Source organism: Topomyia yanbarensis, unplaced genomic scaffold (genome assembly GCF_030247195.1).
Source record: "Topomyia yanbarensis strain Yona2022 unplaced genomic scaffold, ASM3024719v1 HiC_scaffold_281, whole genome shotgun sequence".
NCBI lineage: Eukaryota > Metazoa > Arthropoda > Insecta > Diptera > Culicidae > Topomyia > Topomyia yanbarensis.
The window spans coordinates 20794-41506 of NW_026683472.1; the positions used below are offsets into that span (position 1 = coordinate 20794).

Sequence of the window (20713 nt, forward strand, 5' to 3'; positions counted from 1 at the left end):
AATAATTCAATAATTCAATAATTCAATAATTCAATAATTCAATAATTCAATAATTCAATAATTCAATAATTCAATAATTCAATAATTCAATAATTCAATAATTCAATAATTCAATAATTCAATAATTCAATAATTCAATAATTCAATAATTCAATAATTCAATAATTCAATAATTCAATAATTCAATAATTCAATAATTCAATAATTCAATAATTCAATAATTCAATAATTCAATAATTCAATAATTCAATAATTCAATAATTCAATAATTCAATAATTCAATAATTCAATAATTCAATAATTCAATAATTCAATAATTCAATAATTCAATAATTCAATACTTCAATAATTCAATAATTCAATAATTCAATAATTCAATAATTCAATAATTCAATAATTCAATAATTCAATAATTCAATAATTCAATAATTCAAGAAATCAATAATTCAATAATTCAATAATTCGATAATTCAGTCGAGTTCGTGATACGGAGAGAGGCACACGCGGTTTTTATCTGCCAAGTTCATTCGGTTTATTCGTATCGTTCCAAAGCGTAAAACCAGCGGAAAAACTCACACGTGTTAGAATTCGTTAAACTACGGAAAAGTGCGTTGAAGGATATAGTGAATTCTGTGAAATTGAAGGTGAAATTAAAAATTTATTTTGTGCATACAACGTGGTAGTCGCAATTTAAAAACCGCACCGAAGTTGGTGCGTCACGAAGAACAAAGAACAATAGGCAAGTAGTGGTATTCGTTCACAAGTGAAAGGCAAACAATACATAACCTAATAACGTAATTGCGGAATAGCCATGCCGCCACATGGCGGCAGTGGCGGAGTCCCTGCACTAGGCGGGAGTGGTTTCCCTGCGTTAGGGCAGATACCTCAACGACAAGATGGACGCTTTCTCGTCATTAGGCGCACGGATGAAGGACAATCGTTGGAGAAAGTCTCACCTTTCCTGATCGACAAAGTCATCAGAAACTGCTGTGGTGACGTATCCAATGTCAAAAGAATCCGAGATGGGCAAATATTAGTGCAAACGAAGACGGAAAAACAAGCGAACAGCCTCAAACAACTGAAGAATATGACCAGCGAAATAAACGTAGAAGTTACCGAACACGTGTCTCTAAATACCTGCAGAGTTGTGATAACTTGTCAAGACCTTTTTTATGTGGAAGATGGTGAAATTCTGGAAGAGATGCGAGATCAAACTGTCACGAAAGTGGATCGAATCATGAGAAAACAAGATGGAAAGCTAGTCAAAACCGCAACATTTATACTGACTATCGGATCAGCAAAGATGCCCTCAGAAGTGAAAGTTGGGTTCCGCAAAGTAGCAGCACGTCCATACTACCCACGCCCGTTAAGATGCTTCCAGTGTCTTCAATTTGGGCATCTCGGTAAACACTGTAAACAGGAAAGAATTTGCGCAAACTGCAGCGAAAAACACCACGCAGACAAATGTGACCGACCTTCAAAATGCGCAAACTGTGAACAAGCCCATTCAACTATAAGTGTCAATTGTCCCGTCTGGATAAAGGAAAACGAAGTCATACGAGTAAAAATTGATCGTGGATTGACACACTGGGAAGCTAAGAAAATTGTGGATCAGACGACAGGACAAAATGCAAGCTACGCAGAGAGAGTCGGGATCAACGTACGAACTTGCAACTGCAAATGCTCGTGTGGTATACCGAGCTCCCGCCCAATTCAGATAGTAGATCAGAAACCAACGCAAACAAATAATCCAACTCAAACTTCAAAAGAAGACACTATCATCAGACCAAGCACCAGTAAACAGCAACGCTCACCAACTCACGAGACCAACGATACCGGCATAAAAAACCCAAATTCACCCACCCCACAACCAAAACGAATTAAGAAAAGCAACGAAATTTACATCAGTAGTGACGAAAAATCCAACAATGTACGACCAAAAAGAAAACCAGGAAGACCTAAAAAAAAGCAGCCGCCAGAAGCAACAACTTGCGCATCGGAAGCCGAGAGAGAAAGTGACATGGAGATTTGAGCCCAAAAATGTTAAAGCTAATCAAAATGACTAACACAACGAAATCATCTACACGTCGAATGTCAGATAACCAACCATCCATCATCTCTTGGAACATCCAAGGACTACGTACAGGAAGACCAGAGCTCCAACTACTCATAGCAGAAAGGCAACCCCTAATCATCTGCCTCCAGGAAACAATGTGCACATCTCCAAATGAGTGCAACATCAAGGGATTCCAGACAATACACCGACCTAGAAAAAACGGAAAGAGAGCAGCAGGTGGCGTAATCACGGCCATCAAAGCGGACATCGAATATAAACTAATTGCTATCAACAGTGAGCTGGAAGCTATTGCTGTCAAGGTAGGTCCCCCACTAAACATAACCATACTTAATATATATTTGCCACCCGGAAAACCTCTTAAGAATTGTGAAATTACATCGATCTTAGATCAATTACCCAAACCAATATTAGTCTGTGGGGATATTAATGCGCACCTTACCCTTTGGGGATCAAACACCACCAGTGCACGCGGTAAAGTGATTGAAGCGATAATGGAGGAGCATGATCTTGCGGTATTAAACAATGGTGATTCCACATACATACAGCACTCGAACGGAACAGAATCGTGTATCGACGTAGCACTCTGCTCAGCCGAAATTGCCGGACAATTCGACTTTGAAGTTGCTCAGGATGCCCACGGGAGTGACCACTTGCCTCTAATCGTCACAGTTCCAGAACTAACGCGTAGTAGGACCACCCGGCCCAGATGGAAGATTGAAGAAGCGGATTGGACCATGTATCAAAGCATCGTTCAATTCCATCACGTGGAAAATGCGGAAAGACAGATCGAACTGATAACATCGGAAATAATAAAAGCAGCAGAAGCGTCCATCCCCCTTTCAAGCGGCGTAGTTAGGAAAACAACAGTTCCCTGGTGGAACGATGAAGTAGCAGCGGCTGTCAAGACTCGTCGGAAAGCCCTTCGAAGACTGAGATCGAAAAACGCTAAACACTCCAATCGAAGCAAACTTGCAGAGGAATTTCGAGCAGCACGACTGGCCGCCAGAGAAGCAATCACCAAATCACAGAAAGCATCATGGAAGGAGTTCGTTAACAGCTTCACAGTGACCACACCATTGAAAGAAATGTGGACCAATTTTCGGAAAATTCAAGGGAAAACCACCAGCACCCGAATAAATGGTATCAAGACGGAAGGAGTACTAGCTACGGAAGACAAACAAATCGTTGAGTCTTTGGCAGAACATTTTCAATCTGTTTCCAGCAACAATCGGTACCCACTTTCTTTCCAACAGTACAAACGCCAGACGGAGAGCACTCCACTATTGATACCAGAGCAAATAGAAACTAGTTATGACCAGCTGTTCTCAGCATACGAACTGGAAGAAGCCATGGAAGGGCTGAAAGGATCTTCCCCGGGGCATGATAACGTCCATTACAGCATGATAGCAATGCTTCCACACGACTGTAAAGCTAAACTGCTTGATACCTACAACCGTCTATGGGTCGAATCAATTTTCCCTGAATGCTGGACCAAGTCAATAGTGGTGCCTATCTACAAAAACAAAGGAGAGAGATCAAACCCAGGAAGCTACAGGCCAATATACCTTAACAGTTGCCTGAACAAGGTATTTGAACGAATGGTTAATAACCGTCTGGTCCACATTCTGGAATCAAGAAATTTGATTCACGACCATCAATATGCCTTTCGTAAAGGCAGGACTACCGTCGACCACCTTGCAGAACTGGATACAGCAATTCGCGAAGCATGGAGTAGCAACAAATATGTTCAAGCTGTATTTTTAGACATACAAAAAGCCTACGATACTACGTGGAGGAGAAGCATACTGAACAAACTCAGTGACTGGAGCATTGGTGGTCGATTGTTGAAGTACCTACAACAGTCGCTCAAAAGAAGGACTTTTCAAGTAATTGCAAATGGGCAGATATCGGGAAACAAAACCATGGAAACAGGCTTGTGTCAAGGCTCAGTGCTCAGCGTAACGCTGTTCTTGGTTGCAGTGAACACGATCGCCGATTTCCTCCCAGAGGGCGTCAAAATTCTACTGTACGCAGACGACGTTGTCATTTTAGCATCTGGGTATACTGCAATGGAAGTTGAATGTCTTTTGGAAAAGGCGTTGAAGGGTATACACGATTGGCAGGAGCAAACTGGTTTTTCTATTTCAGCGGAAAAAAGCGCCACCGTAGTGTTCAAAAACCCGAAAAAACGCATCGCAATTGCAAACAATAACCTAACACTGAATAACCAAATCATACCTCGAAAGAAGAGCCAAAGATGCCTCGGAATAATCTTGGATCAGTGCTTACGATTCAAAGAATACTCAGAAGAATTAAAAGCCTCATGCCAGCAAAGAATTAATGTGATCAGATGTGTAGCGAAAACAAACTGGGGCGGTGATAGGAAAACTCTAACAAAACTATATCGAGCAACCGTTTTAGAAAAGCTACTCTACGCAGCGCCTGTTCTATCGGCAATGAACTCACAAACTTTGAAGATGCTGGCAACAGTCCACAATTCAGGACTTAGGATAATATGCGGAGCTTTTCACACCAGCCCAATTGAAAGCCTGCAAGCAGAAACAGGTATTCCAGGGATCAAACAGTTATTTGAACAGAAAACATCAATCTATGCAGCAAAGAAATCAGCAAATAGAGACATAACCGAGCAGCAAAAATCCAGCCCACCAAGAAGCCCATCAAGCAGCACAGCAAACAGCTCATCATCAGAGTACGAAATCAGCTCAGGGGAATTGTGGAACCAAAAATCAGTCGTCGAACTCACCACGGTCTCACAAAGAGGTGAGCAAATCATACATCAATTGAAAATAGACCTCCCTATACTCCTAGCTTTCTCGCAGCCCAAAACGGCACCATGGGAAAGAACAAAAATACCAGTGGACAAAACATTTCTCTTCTACGTGCAAAGTGGAGCTACGGCGGAGGAAATACGTCGACAATTTGCAAGCAGAAAGGCTACACGTTACCGAATATACCAAGCTATATACACCGATGGGTCGAAGCGCGGCTCGCGTTCAGGTTTCAGTGTGATCAGTGGCGAAACGGTAATCCGCAAACGAATCAGTGATATGGGTAGCATCTATGCTGCCGAATGCTTAGCTATAATAGAGGCTCTTTCTTGGGTGGCAAACCAACCAAGTGTGGGGGCCTATCTAATATGTACCGATTCTTTGAGTGCGGTAACAGCGATAGAAAAGTTTAAAATTAAAAGCAGGTGGCGAGATGAAGTCGCGAAGCTTTACAGAGAAGCTACAAGAAATGGAACAGCAATACAAATATGTTGGGTGCCAGGACACCAAGGCATCCCCGGCAATGAGAGAGCTGACCAAGAAGCTAAACGCGCATTAGAAATCCAAGGCAATGAATTAGACATGATTGAATTCGATGATCTTAAGACGGCTATTAAGAAACGAATGCTATGGAAGTGGCAGGAATCGTGGACAGCTACTAGAAACACCAATTTACGTGAAGTAAAATCTTCTGTCCTACCTTACACAGAAGCAATAACAGGAAACAGAAAGGATGACGTAATATTGACTAGGCTTCGCATAGGACATACCAAATTGACACATCGGCACCTACTACAACGAGAAGAATCACCAAGATGTCCATGGTGCAACGATAGATTGACCGTAAAACATATAATTGTCAACTGCCCCGGACTGGAAGACGAAAGAGACAAGACTGAAGTACCATCAAATTTACGTGAAGCTTTAGCAGATGATAAAAATAGGGCCCAAAAGATGTTGAAATTTCTCAAGAATATTAAAATTTACAATGATATTTGAATTGCGGTTAGGAGAAAACATGACATGTAACAAATGCAATGTAATTCAGCGCATACTAAATGGACTCGAATGACCAATGGTTAAAAAGTCCATTTCAAATAAACGAAGGAAAAAAAAAAAAAATAATAATTCGATAATTCCATAATGCAATAATTCAGTAATTCAATAATTCAATAATTCAATAATTCAATAATTCAATAATTCAATAATTCAATAATTTAATAATTCAATAATTCAATAATTCAATAATTCAATAATTCAATAATTCAATAATTCAATAATTCAATAATTCAATAATTCAATAATTCAATAATTCAATAATTCAATAATTCAATAATTCAATAATTCAATAATTCAATAATTCAATAATTCAATAATTCAATACTTTAATAAGTCAATAAGTCAATAAGTCAATAATTCAATAATTCAATAATTCAATAATTCAATAATTCAATAATTCAATAATTCAATAATTCAATAATTCAATAATTCAATAATTCAATAATTCAATAATTCAATAATTCAATAATTCAATAATTCAATAATTCAATAATTCAATAATTCAATAATTCAATAATTCAATAATTCAATAATTCAATAATTCAATAATTCAATAATTCAATAATTCAATAATTCAATAATTCAATAATTCAATAATTCAATAATTCAATAATTCAATAATTCAATAATTCAATAATTCAATAATTCAATAATTCAATAATTCAATAATTCAATAATTCAATAATTCAATAATTCAATAATTCAATAATTCAATAATTCAATAATTCAATAATTCAATAATTCAATAATTCAATAATTCAATAATTCAATAATTCAATAATTCAATAATTCAATAATTCAATAATTCAATAATTCAATAATTCAATAATTCAATAATTCAATAATTCAATAATTCAATAATTCAATAATTCAATAATTCAATAATTCAATAATTCAATAATTCAATAATTCAATGATTCAATAATTCAATAATTCAATAATTCAATAATTCAATAATTCAAGAAATCAATAATTCAATAATTCAATAATTCGATAATTCCATAATGCATTAATTCAGTAATTCAATAATTCAATAATTCAATAATTCAATAATTCAATAATTCTATAATTCAATAATTCAATAATTCAATAATTCAATAATTCAATAATTCAATAATTCAATAATTCAATAATTCAATAATTCAATAATTCAATAATTCAATAATTCAATAATTCAATAATTCAATAATTCAATAATTCAATAATTCAATAATTCAATAATTCAATAATTCAATAATTCAATAATTCAATAACTCAATAATTCAATAATTCAATAATTCAATAATTCAATAATTCAATAATTCAATAATTCAATAATTCAATAATTCAATAATTCAATAATTCAATAATTCAATAATTCAATAATTCAATAATTCAATAATTCAATAATTCAATAATTCAATAATTCAATAATTCAATAATTCAATAATTCAATAATTCAATAATTCAATAATTCAATAATTCAATAATTCAATAATTCAATAATTCAATAATTCAATAATTCAATAATTCAATAATTCAATAATTCAATAATTCAATAATTCAATAATTCAATAATTCAATAATTCAATAATTCAATAATTCAATAATTCAATAATTCAATAATTCAATAATTCAATAATTCAATAATTCAATAATTCAATAATTCAATAATTCAATACTTCAATACTTCAATAATTCAATAATTCAATAATTCAATAATTCAATAATTCAATAATTCAATAATTCAATAATTCAATAATTCAATAATTCAATAATTCAAGAAATCAATAATTCAATAATTCAATAATTCGATAATTCAGTCGAGTTCGTGATACGGAGAGAGGCACACGCGGTTTTTATCTGCCAAGTTCATTCGGTTTATTCGTATCGTTCCAAAGCGTAAAACCAGCGGAAAAACTCACACGTGTTAGAATTCGTTAAACTACGGAAAAGTGCGTTGAAGGATATAGTGAATTCTGTGAAATTGAAGGTGAAATTAAAAATTTATTTTGTGCATACAACGTGGTAGTCGCAATTTAAAAACCGCACCGAAGTTGGTGCGTCACGAAGAACAAAGAACAATAGGCAAGTAGTGGTATTCGTTCACAAGTGAAAGGCAAACAATACATAACCTAATAACGTAATTGCGGAATAGCCATGCCGCCACATGGCGGCAGTGGCGGAGTCCCTGCACTAGGCGGGAGTGGTTTCCCTGCGTTAGGGCAGATACCTCAACGACAAGATGGACGCTTTCTCGTCATTAGGCGCACGGATGAAGGACAATCGTTGGAGAAAGTCTCACCTTTCCTGATCGACAAAGTCATCAGAAACTGCTGCGGTGACGTATCCAATGTCAAAAGAATCCGAGATGGGCAAATATTAGTGCAAACGAAGACGGAAAAACAAGCGAACAGCCTCAAACAACTGAAGAATATGACCAGCGAAATAAACGTAGAAGTTACCGAACACGTGTCTCTAAATACCTGCAGAGTTGTGATAACTTGTCAAGACCTTTTTTATGTGGAAGATGGTGAAATTCTGGAAGAGATGCGAGATCAAACTGTCACGAAAGTGGATCGAATCATGAGAAAACAAGATGGAAAGCTAGTCAAAACCGCAACATTTATACTGACTATCGGATCAGCAAAGATGCCCTCAGAAGTGAAAGTTGGGTTCCGCAAAGTAGCAGCACGTCCATACTACCCACGCCCGTTAAGATGCTTCCAGTGTCTTCAATTTGGGCATCTCGGTAAACACTGTAAACAGGAAAGAATTTGCGCAAACTGCAGCGAAAAACACCACGCAGACAAATGTGACCGACCTTCAAAATGCGCAAACTGTGAACAAGCCCATTCAACTATAAGTGTCAATTGTCCCGTCTGGATAAAGGAAAACGAAGTCGTACGAGTAAAAATTGATCGTGGATTGACACACTGGGAAGCTAAGAAAATTGTGGATCAGACGACAGGACAAAATGCAAGCTACGCAGAGAGAGTCGGGATCAACGTACGAACTTGCAACTGCAAATGCTCGTGTGGTATACCGAGCTCCCGCCCAATTCAGATAGTAGATCAGAAACCAACGCAAACAAATAATCCAACTCAAACTTCAAAAGAAGACACTATCATCAGACCAAGCACCAGTAAACAGCAACGCTCACCAACTCACGAGACCAACGATACCGGCATAAAAAACCCAAATTCACCCACCCCACAACCAAAACGAATTAAGAAAAGCAACGAAATTTACATCAGTAGTGACGAAAAATCCAACAATGTACGACCAAAAAGAAAACCAGGAAGACCTAAAAAAAAGCAGCCGCCAGAAGCAACAACTTGCGCATCGGAAGCCGAGAGAGAAAGTGACATGGAGATTTGAGCCCAAAAATGTTAAAGCTAATCAAAATGACTAACACAACGAAATCATCTACACGTCGAATGTCAGATAACCAACCATCCATCATCTCTTGGAACATCCAAGGACTACGTACAGGAAGACCAGAGCTCCAACTACTCATAGCAGAAAGGCAACCCCTAATCATCTGCCTCCAGGAAACAATGTGCACATCTCCAAATGAGTGCAACATCAAGGGATTCCAGACAATACACCGACCTAGAAAAAACGGAAAGAGAGCAGCAGGTGGCGTAATCACGGCCATCAAAGCGGACATCGAATATAAACTAATTGCTATCAACAGTGAGCTGGAAGCTATTGCTGTCAAGGTAGGTCCCCCACTAAACATAACCATACTTAATATATATTTGCCACCCGGAAAACCTCTTAAGAATTGTGAAATTACATCGATCTTAGATCAATTACCCAAACCAATATTAGTCTGTGGGGATATTAATGCGCACCATACCCTTTGGGGATCAAACACCACCAGTGCACGCGGTAAAGTGATTGAAGCGATAATGGAGGAGCATGATCTTGCGGTATTAAACAATGGTGATTCCACATACATACAGCACTCGAACGGAACAGAATCGTGTATCGACGTAGCACTCTGCTCAGCCGAAATTGCCGGACAATTCGACTTTGAAGTTGCTCAGGATGCCCACGGGAGTGACCACTTGCCTCTAATCGTCACAGTTCCAGAACTAACGCGTAGTAGGACCACCCGGCCCAGATGGAAGATTGAAGAAGCGGATTGGACCATGTATCAAAGCATCGTTCAATTCCATCACGTGGAAAATGCGGAAAGACAGATCGAACTGATAACATCGGAAATAATAAAAGCAGCAGAAGCGTCCATCCCCCTTTCAAGCGGCGTAGTTAGGAAAACAACAGTTCCCTGGTGGAACGATGAAGTAGCAGCGGCTGTCAAGACTCGTCGGAAAGCCCTTCGAAGACTGAGATCGAAAAACGCTAAACACTCCAATCGAAGCAAACTTGCAGAGGAATTTCGAGCAGCACGACTGGCCGCCAGAGAAGCAATCACCAAATCACAGAAAGCATCATGGAAGGAGTTCGTTAACAGCTTCACAGTGACCACACCATTGAAAGAAATGTGGACCAATTTTCGGAAAATTCAAGGGAAAACCACCAGCACCCGAATAAATGGTATCAAGACGGAAGGAGTACTAGCTACGGAAGACAAACAAATCGTTGAGTCTTTGGCAGAACATTTTCAATCTGTTTCCAGCAACAATCGGTACCCACTTTCTTTCCAACAGTACAAACGCCAGACGGAGAGCACTCCACTATTGATACCAGAGCAAATAGAAACTAGTTATGACCAGCTGTTCTCAGCATACGAACTGGAAGAAGCCATGGAAGGGCTGAAAGGATCTTCCCCGGGGCATGATAACGTCCATTACAGCATGATAGCAATGCTTCCACACGACTGTAAAGCTAAACTGCTTGATACCTACAACCGTCTATGGGTCGAATCAATTTTCCCTGAATGCTGGACCAAGTCAATAGTGGTGCCTATCTACAAAAACAAAGGAGAGAGATCAAACCCAGGAAGCTACAGGCCAATATACCTTAACAGTTGCCTGAACAAGGTATTTGAACGAATGGTTAATAACCGTCTGGTCCACATTCTGGAATCAAGAAATTTGATTCACGACCATCAATATGCCTTTCGTAAAGGCAGGACTACCGTCGACCACCTTGCAGAACTGGATACAGCAATTCGCGAAGCATGGAGTAGCAACAAATATGTTCAAGCTGTATTTTTAGACATACAAAAAGCCTACGATACTACGTGGAGGAGAAGCATACTGAACAAACTCAGTGACTGGAGCATTGGTGGTCGATTGTTGAAGTACCTACAACAGTCGCTCAAAAGAAGGACTTTTCAAGTAATTGCAAATGGGCAGATATCGGGAAACAAAACCATGGAAACAGGCTTGTGTCAAGGCTCAGTGCTCAGCGTAACGCTGTTCTTGGTTGCAGTGAACACGATCGCCGATTTCCTCCCAGAGGGCGTCAAAATTCTACTGTACGCAGACGACGTTGTCATTTTAGCATCTGGGTATACTGCAATGGAAGTTGAATGTCTTTTGGAAAAGGCGTTGAAGGGTATACACGATTGGCAGGAGCAAACTGGTTTTTCTATTTCAGCGGAAAAAAGCGCCACCGTAGTGTTCAAAAACCCGAAAAAACGCATCGCAATTGCAAACAATAACCTAACACTGAATAACCAAATCATACCTCGAAAGAAGAGCCAAAGATGCCTCGGAATAATCTTGGATCAGTGCTTACGATTCAAAGAATACTCAGAAGAATTAAAAGCCTCATGCCAGCAAAGAATTAATGTGATCAGATGTGTAGCGAAAACAAACTGGGGCGGTGATAGGAAAACTCTAACAAAACTATATCGAGCAACCGTTTTAGAAAAGCTACTCTACGCAGCGCCTGTTCTATCGGCAATGAACTCACAAACTTTGAAGATGCTGGCAACAGTCCACAATTCAGGACTTAGGATAATATGCGGAGCTTTTCACACCAGCCCAATTGAAAGCCTGCAAGCAGAAACAGAAATCAGCAAATAGAGACATAACCGAGCAGCAAAAATCCAGCCCACCAAGAAGCCCATCAAGCAGCACAGCAAACAGCTCATCATCAGAGTACGAAATCAGCTCAGGGGAATTGTGGAACCAAAAATCAGTCGTCGAACTCACCACGGTCTCACAAAGAGGTGAGCAAATCATACATCAATTGAAAATAGACCTCCCTATACTCCTAGCTTTCTCGCAGCCCAAAACGGCACCATGGGAAAGAACAAAAATACCAGTGGACAAAACATTTCTCTTCTACGTGCAAAGTGGAGCTACGGCGGAGGAAATACGTCGACAATTTGCAAGCAGAAAGGCTACACGTTACCGAATATACCAAGCTATATACACCGATGGGTCGAAGCGCGGCTCGCGTTCAGGTTTCAGTGTGATCAGTGGCGAAACGGTAATCCGCAAACGAATCAGTGATATGGGTAGCATCTATGCTGCCGAATGCTTAGCTATAATAGAGGCTCTTTCTTGGGTGGCAAACCAACCAAGTGTGGGGGCCTATCTAATATGTACCGATTCTTTGAGTGCGGTAACAGCGATAGAAAAGTTTAAAATTAAAAGCAGGTGGCGAGATGAAGTCGCGAAGCTTTACAGAGAAGCTACAAGAAATGGAACAGCAATACAAATATGTTGGGTGCCAGGACACCAAGGCATCCCCGGCAATGAGAGAGCTGACCAAGAAGCTAAACGCGCATTAGAAATCCAAGGCAATGAATTAGACATGATTGAATTCGATGATCTTAAGACGGCTATTAAGAAACGAATGCTATGGAAGTGGCAGGAATCGTGGACAGCTACTAGAAACACCAATTTACGTGAAGTAAAATCTTCTGTCCTACCTTACACAGAAGCAATAACAGGAAACAGAAAGGATGACGTAATATTGACTAGGCTTCGCATAGGACATACCAAATTGACACATCGGCACCTACTACAACGAGAAGAATCACCAAGATGTCCATGGTGCAACGATAGATTGACCGTAAAACATATAATTGTCAACTGCCCCGGACTGGAAGACGAAAGAGACAAGACTGAAGTACCATCAAATTTACGTGAAGCTTTAGCAGATGATAAAAATAGGGCCCAAAAGATGTTGAAATTTCTCAAGAATATTAAAATTTACAATGATATTTGAATTGCGGTTAGGAGAAAACATGACATGTAACAAATGCAATGTAATTCAGCGCATACTAAATGGACTCGAATGACCAATGGTTAAAAAGTCCATTTCAAATAAACGAAGGAAAAAAAAAATAATAATAATAATTCGATAATTCCATAATGCAATAATTCAGTAATTCAATAATTCAATAATTCAATAATTCAATAATTCAATAATTCAATAATTCAATAATTCAATAATTCAATAATTCAATAATTCAATAATTCAATAATTCAATAATTCAATAATTCAATAATTCAATAATTCAATAATTCAATAATTCAATAATTCAATAATTCAATAATTCAATAATTCAATAATTCAATAATTCAATAATTCAATAATTCAATAATTCAATAATTCAATAATTCAATAATTCAATACTTTAATAAGTCAATAAGTCAATAAGTCAATAATTCAATAATTCAATAATTCAATAATTCAATAATTCAATAATTCAATAATTCAATAATTCAATAATTCAATAATTCAATAATTCAATAATTCAATAATTCAATAATTCAATAATTCAATAATTCAATAATTCAATAATTCAATAATTCAATAATTCAATAATTCAATAATTCAATAATTCAATAATTCAATAATTCAATAATTCAATAATTCAATAATTCAATAATTCAATAATTCAATAATTCAATAATTCAATAATTCAATAATTCAATAATTCAATAATTCAATAATTCAATAATTCAATAATTCAATAATTCAATAATTCAATAATTCAATAATTCAATAATTCAATAATTCAATAATTCAATAATTCAATAATTCAATAATTCAATAATTCAATAATTCAATAATTCAATAATTCAATAATTCAATAATTCAATAATTCAATAATTCAATAATTCAATAATTCAATAATTCAATAATTCAATAATTCAATAATTCAATAATTCAATAATTCAATAATTCAATAATTCAATAATTCAATAATTCAATAATTCAATAATTCAATAATTCAATAATTCAATAATTCAATAATTCAATAATTCAATAATTCAATAATTCAATAATTCAATAATTCAATAATTCAATAATTCAATAATTCAATAATTCAATAATTCAATAATTCAATAATTCAATAATTCAATAATTCAATAATTCAATAATTCAATAATTCAATAATTCAATAATTCAATAATTCAATAATTCAATAATTCAATAATTCAATAATTCAATAATTCAATAATTCAATAATTCAATAATTCAATAATTCAATAATTCAATAATTCAATAATTCAATAATTCAATAATTCAATAATTCAATAATTCAATAATTCAATAATTCAATAATTCAATAATTCAATAATTCAATAATTCAATAATTCAATAATTCAATAATTCAATAATTCAATAATTCAATAATTCAATAATTCAATAATTCAATAATTCAATAATTCAATAATTCAATAATTCAATAATTCAATAATTCAATAATTCAATAATTCAATAATTCAATAATTCAATAATTCAATAATTCAATAATTCAATAATTCAATAATTCAATAATTCAATAATTCAATAACTCAATAATTCAATAATTCAATAATTCAATAATTCAATAATTCAATAATTCAATAATTCAATAATTCAATAATTCAATAATTCAATAATTCAATAATTCAATAATTCAATAATTCAAGAAATCAATAATTCAATAATTCAATAATTCGATAATTCCATAATGCAATAATTCAGTAATTCAATAATTCAATAATTCAATAATTCAATAATTCAATAATTCAATAATTCAATAATTCAATAATTCAATAATTCAATAATTCAATAATTCAATAATTCAATAATTCAATAATTCAATAATTCAATAATTCAATAATTCAATAATTCAATAATTCAATAATTCAATAATTCAATAATTCAATAATTCAATAATTCAATAATTCAATAATTCAATAATTCAATAATTCAATAATTCAATAATTCAATAATTCAATAATTCAATAATTCAATAATTCAATAATTCAATAATTCAATAATTCAATAATTCAATAATTCAATAATTCAATAATTCAATAATTCAATAATTCAATAATTCAATAATTCAATAATTCAATAATTCAATAATTCAATAATTCAATAATTCAATAATTCAATAATTCAATAATTCAATAATTCAATAATTCAATAATTCAATAATTCAATAATTCAATAATTCAATAATTCAATAATTCAATAATTCAATAATTCAATAATTCAATAATTCAATAATTCAATAATTCAATAATTCAATAATTCAATAATTCAATAATTCAATAATTCAATAATTCAATAATTCAATAATTCAATAATTCAATAATTCAATAATTCAATAATTCAATAATTCAATAATTCAATAATTCAATAGTTCAATAATTCAATAATTCAATAATTCAATAATTCAATAATTCAATAATTCAATAATTCAATAATTCAATAATTCAATAATTCAATAATTCAATAATTCAATAATTCAATAATTCAATAATTCAATAATTCAATAATTCAATAATTCAATAATTCAATAATTCAATAATTCAATAATTCAATAATTCAATAATTCAATAATTCAATAATTCAATAATTCAATAATTCAATAATTCAATAATTCAATAATTCAATAATCCAATAATTCAATAATTCAATAACTCAATAACTCAATAATTCAGTAATTCAATAATTCAAGAAATCAATAATTCAATAATTCAATAATTCGATAATTCCATAATGCAATAATTCAGTAATTCAATAATTCAATAGTTCAATAATTCAATAATTCAATAATTCAATAATTCAATAATTCAATAATTCAATAATTCAATAATTCAATAATTCAATAATTCAATAATTCAATAATTCAATAATTCAATAATTCAATAATTCAATAATTCAATAATTCAATAATTCAATAATTCAATAATTCAATAATTCAATAATTCAATAATTCAATAATTCAATAATTCAATAATTCAATAATTCAATAATTCAATAATTCAATAATTCAATAATTCAATAATTCAATAATTCAATAATTCAATAATTCAATAATTCAATAATTCAATAATTCAATAATTCAATAATTCAATAATTCAATAATTCAATAATTCAATAATTCAATAATTCAATAATTCAATAATTCAATAATTCAATAATTCAATAATTCAATAATTCAATAATTCAATAATTCAATAATTCAATAATTCAATAATTCAATAATTCAATAATTCAATAATTCAATAATTCAATAATTCAATAATTCAATAATTCAATAATTCAATAATTCAATAATTCAATAATTCAATAATTCAATAATTCAATAATTCAATAATTCAATAATTCTATAATTCAATAATTCAATAATTCAATAATTCGATAATTCAATAATTCAATAATTCAATAATTCAATAATTCAATAATTCAATAATTCAATAATTCAATAATTCAATAATTCAATAATTCAATAATTCAATAATTCAATAATTCAATAATTCAATAATTCAATAATTCAATAATTCAATAATTCAATAATTCAATAATTCAATAATTCAATAATTCAATAATTCAATAATTCAATAATTCAATAATTCAATAATTCAATAATTCAATACTTTAATAAGTCAATAAGTCAATAAGTCAATAATTCAATAATTCAATAATTCAATAATTCAATGATTCAATAATTCAATAATTCAATAATTCAATAATTCAATAATTCAATAATTCAATAATTCAATAATTCAATAATTCAATAATTCAATAATTCAATAATTCAATAATTCAATAATTCAATAATTCAATAATTCAATAATTCAATAATTCAATAATTCAATAATTCAATAATTCAATAATTCAATAATTCAATAATTCAATAATTCAATAATTCAATAATTCAATAATTCAATAATTCAATAATTCAATAATTCAATAATTCAATAATTCAATAATTCAATAATTCAATAATTCAATAATTCAATAATTCAATAATTCAATAATTCAATAATTCAATAATTCAATAATTCAATAATTCAATAATTCAATAATTCAATAATTCAATAATTCAATAATTCAATAATTCAATAATTCAATAATTCAATAATTCAATAATTCAATAATTCAATAATTCAATAATTCAATAATTCAATAATTCAATAATTCAATAATTCAATAATTCAATAATTCAATAATTCAATAATTCAATAATTCAATAATTCAATAATTCAATAATTCAATAATTCAATAATTCAATAATTCAATAATTCAATAATTCAATAATTCAATAATTCAATAATTCAATAATTCAATAATTCAATAATTCAATAATTCAATAATTCAATAATTCAATAATTTAATAATTCAATAATTCAATAATTCAATAATTCAATAATTCAATAATTCAATAATTCAATAATTCAATAATTCAATAATTTAATGATTCAATAATTCAATAATTCAATAATTCAATAATTCAATAATTCAATAATTCAATAATTCATTTATTCAACTATTCAACTATTCAACTATTCAATTATTCAATTATTCAATTATCCAATTATTCAATTATTCAATTATTCAATTATTCAATTATTCAATTATTCAATTATTCAATTATTCAATTATTCAATTATTCAATTATTCAATTATTCAATTATTCAATTATTCAATTATTCAATTATTCAATTATTCAATTATTCAATTATTCAATTATTCAATTATTCAATTATTCAATTATTCAATTATTCAATTATTCAATTATTCAATTATTCAATTATTCAATTATTCAATTATTCAATTATTCAATTATTCAATTATTCAATTATTCAATTATTCAATTATTCAATTATTCAATTATTCAATTATTCAATTATTCAATTATTCAATTATTCAATTATTCAATTATTCAATTATTCAATTATTCAATTATTCAATTATTCAATTATTCAATAATTCAATAATTCAGTAATTCAATAATTCAATAATTCAATAATTCAATAATTCAATAATTCAATAATTCAATAATTCAATAATTTAATAATTCAATAATTCAATAATTCAATAATTCAATAATTCAATAATTCAATAATTCAATAATTCAATAATTCAATAATTCAATAATTCAATAATTCAATAATTCAATAATTCAATAATTCAATAATTCAATAATTCAATAATTCAATAATTCAATAATTCAATAATTCAATAATTCAATAATTCAATAATTCAATAATTCAATAATTCAATAATTCAATAATTCAATAATTCAATAATTCAATAATTCAATAATTCAATAATTCAATAATTCAATAATTCAATAATTCAATAATTCAATAATTCAATAATTCAATAATTCAATAATTCAATAATTCAATAATTCAATAATTCAATAATTCAATAATTCAATAATTCAATAATTCAATAATTCAATAATTCAATAATTCAATAATTCAATAATTCAATAACTCAATAATTCAATAATTCAATAATTCAATAATTCAATAATTCAATAATTCAATAATTCAATAATTCAATAATTCAATAATTCAATAATTCAATAATTCAATAATTCAATAATTCAAGAAATCAATAATTCAATAATTCAATAATTCGATAATTCCATAATGCAATAATTCAGTAATTCAATAATTCAATAATTCAATAATTCAATAATTCAATAATTCAATAATTCAATAATTCAATAATTCAATAATTCAATAATTCAATAATTCAATAATTCAATAATTCAATAATTCAATAATTCAATAATTCAATAATTCAATAATTCAATAATTCAATAATTCAATAATTCAATAATTCAATAATTCAATAATTCAATAATTCAATAATTCAATAATTCAATAATTCAATAATTCAATAATTCAATAATTCAATAATTCAATAATTCAATAATTCAATAATTCAATAATTCAATAATTCAATAATTCAATAATTCAATAATTCAATAATTCAATAATTCAATAATTCAATAATTCAATAATTCAATAATTCAATAATTCAATAATTCAATAATTCAATAATTCAATAATTCAATAATTCAATAATTCAATAATTCAATAATTCAATAATTCAATAATTCAATAATTCAATAATTCAATAATTCAATAATTCAATAATTCAATAATTCAATAATTCAATAATTCAATAATTCAATAATTCAATAATTCAATAATTCAATAATTCAATAATTCAATAATTCAATAATTCAATAATTCAATAATTCAATAATTCAATAATTCAATAATTCAATAGTTCAATAATTCAATAATTCAATAATTCAATAATTCAATAATTCAATAATTCAATAATTCAATAATTCAATAATTCAATAATTCAATAATTCAATAATTCAATAATTCAATAATTCAATAATTCAATAATTCAATAATTCAATAATTCAATAATTCAATAATTCAATAATTCAATAATTCAATAATTCAATAATTCAATAATTCAATAACTCAATAACTCAATAATTCAGTAATTCAATAATTCAAGAAATCAATAATTCAATAATTCAATAATTCGATAATTCCATAATGCAATAATTCAGTAATTCAATAATTCAATAGTTCAATAATTCAATAATTCAATAATTCAATAATTCAATAATTCAATAATTCAATAATTCAATAATTCAATAATTCAATAATTCAATAATTCAATAATTCAATAATTCAATAATTCAATAATTCAATAATTCAATAATTCAATAATTCAATAATTCAATAATTCAATAATTCAATAATTCAATAATTCAATAATTCAATAATTCAATAATTCAATAATTCAATAATTCAATAATTCAATAATTCAATAATTCAATAATTCAATAATTCAATAATTCAATAATTCAATAATTCAATAATTCAATAATTCAATAATTCAATAATTCAATAATTCAATAATTCAATAATTCAATAATTCAATAATTCAATAATTCAATAATTCAATAATTCAATAATTCAATAATTCAATAATTCAATAATTCAATAATTCAATAATTCAATAATTCAATAATTCAATAATTCAATAATTCAATAATTCAATAATTCAATAATTCAATAATTCAATAATTCAATAATTCAATAATTCAATAATTCAATAATTCAATAATTCAATAATTCAATAATTCAATAATTCAATAATTCAATAATTCAATAATTCAATAATTCAATAATTCAATAATTCAATAATTCAATAATTCAATAATTCAATAATTCAATAATTCTATAATTCAATAATTCAATAATTCAATAATTCGATAATTCAATAATTCAATAATTCAATAATTCAATAATTCAATAATTCAATAATTCAATAATTCAATAATTCAATAATTCAATAATTCAATAATTCAATAATTCAATAATTCAATAATTCAATAATTCAATAATTCAATAATTCAATAATTCAATAATTCAATAATTCAATAATTCAATAATTCAATAATTCAATAATTCAATAATTCAATAATTCAATAATTCAATAATTCAATAATTCAATAATTCAATACTTAATAATTCAATAATTCAATAATTCAATAATTCAATAATTCAATAATTCAATAATTCAATAATTCAATAAT

General features: G+C 29.3%; 2 protein-coding genes across 2 annotated transcripts; both read left to right on the forward strand.

The window, feature by feature from the left end:
• The first annotated feature begins 811 nt into the window (after positions 1 to 811).
• On the forward strand, positions 812 to 2032 carry LOC131695095 (uncharacterized). Its single transcript, XM_058983621.1, has one exon. The coding sequence runs from the start codon at positions 812 to 814 to the stop codon at positions 2030 to 2032; it is 1221 nt and encodes a 406-aa protein (XP_058839604.1).
• A 6032-nt stretch (positions 2033 to 8064) lies between these two features.
• LOC131695096 (uncharacterized) lies at positions 8065 to 9285 on the forward strand. Its single transcript, XM_058983622.1, has one exon. The coding sequence runs from the start codon at positions 8065 to 8067 to the stop codon at positions 9283 to 9285; it is 1221 nt and encodes a 406-aa protein (XP_058839605.1).
• The last annotated feature ends 11428 nt before the right edge of the window (positions 9286 to 20713 follow it).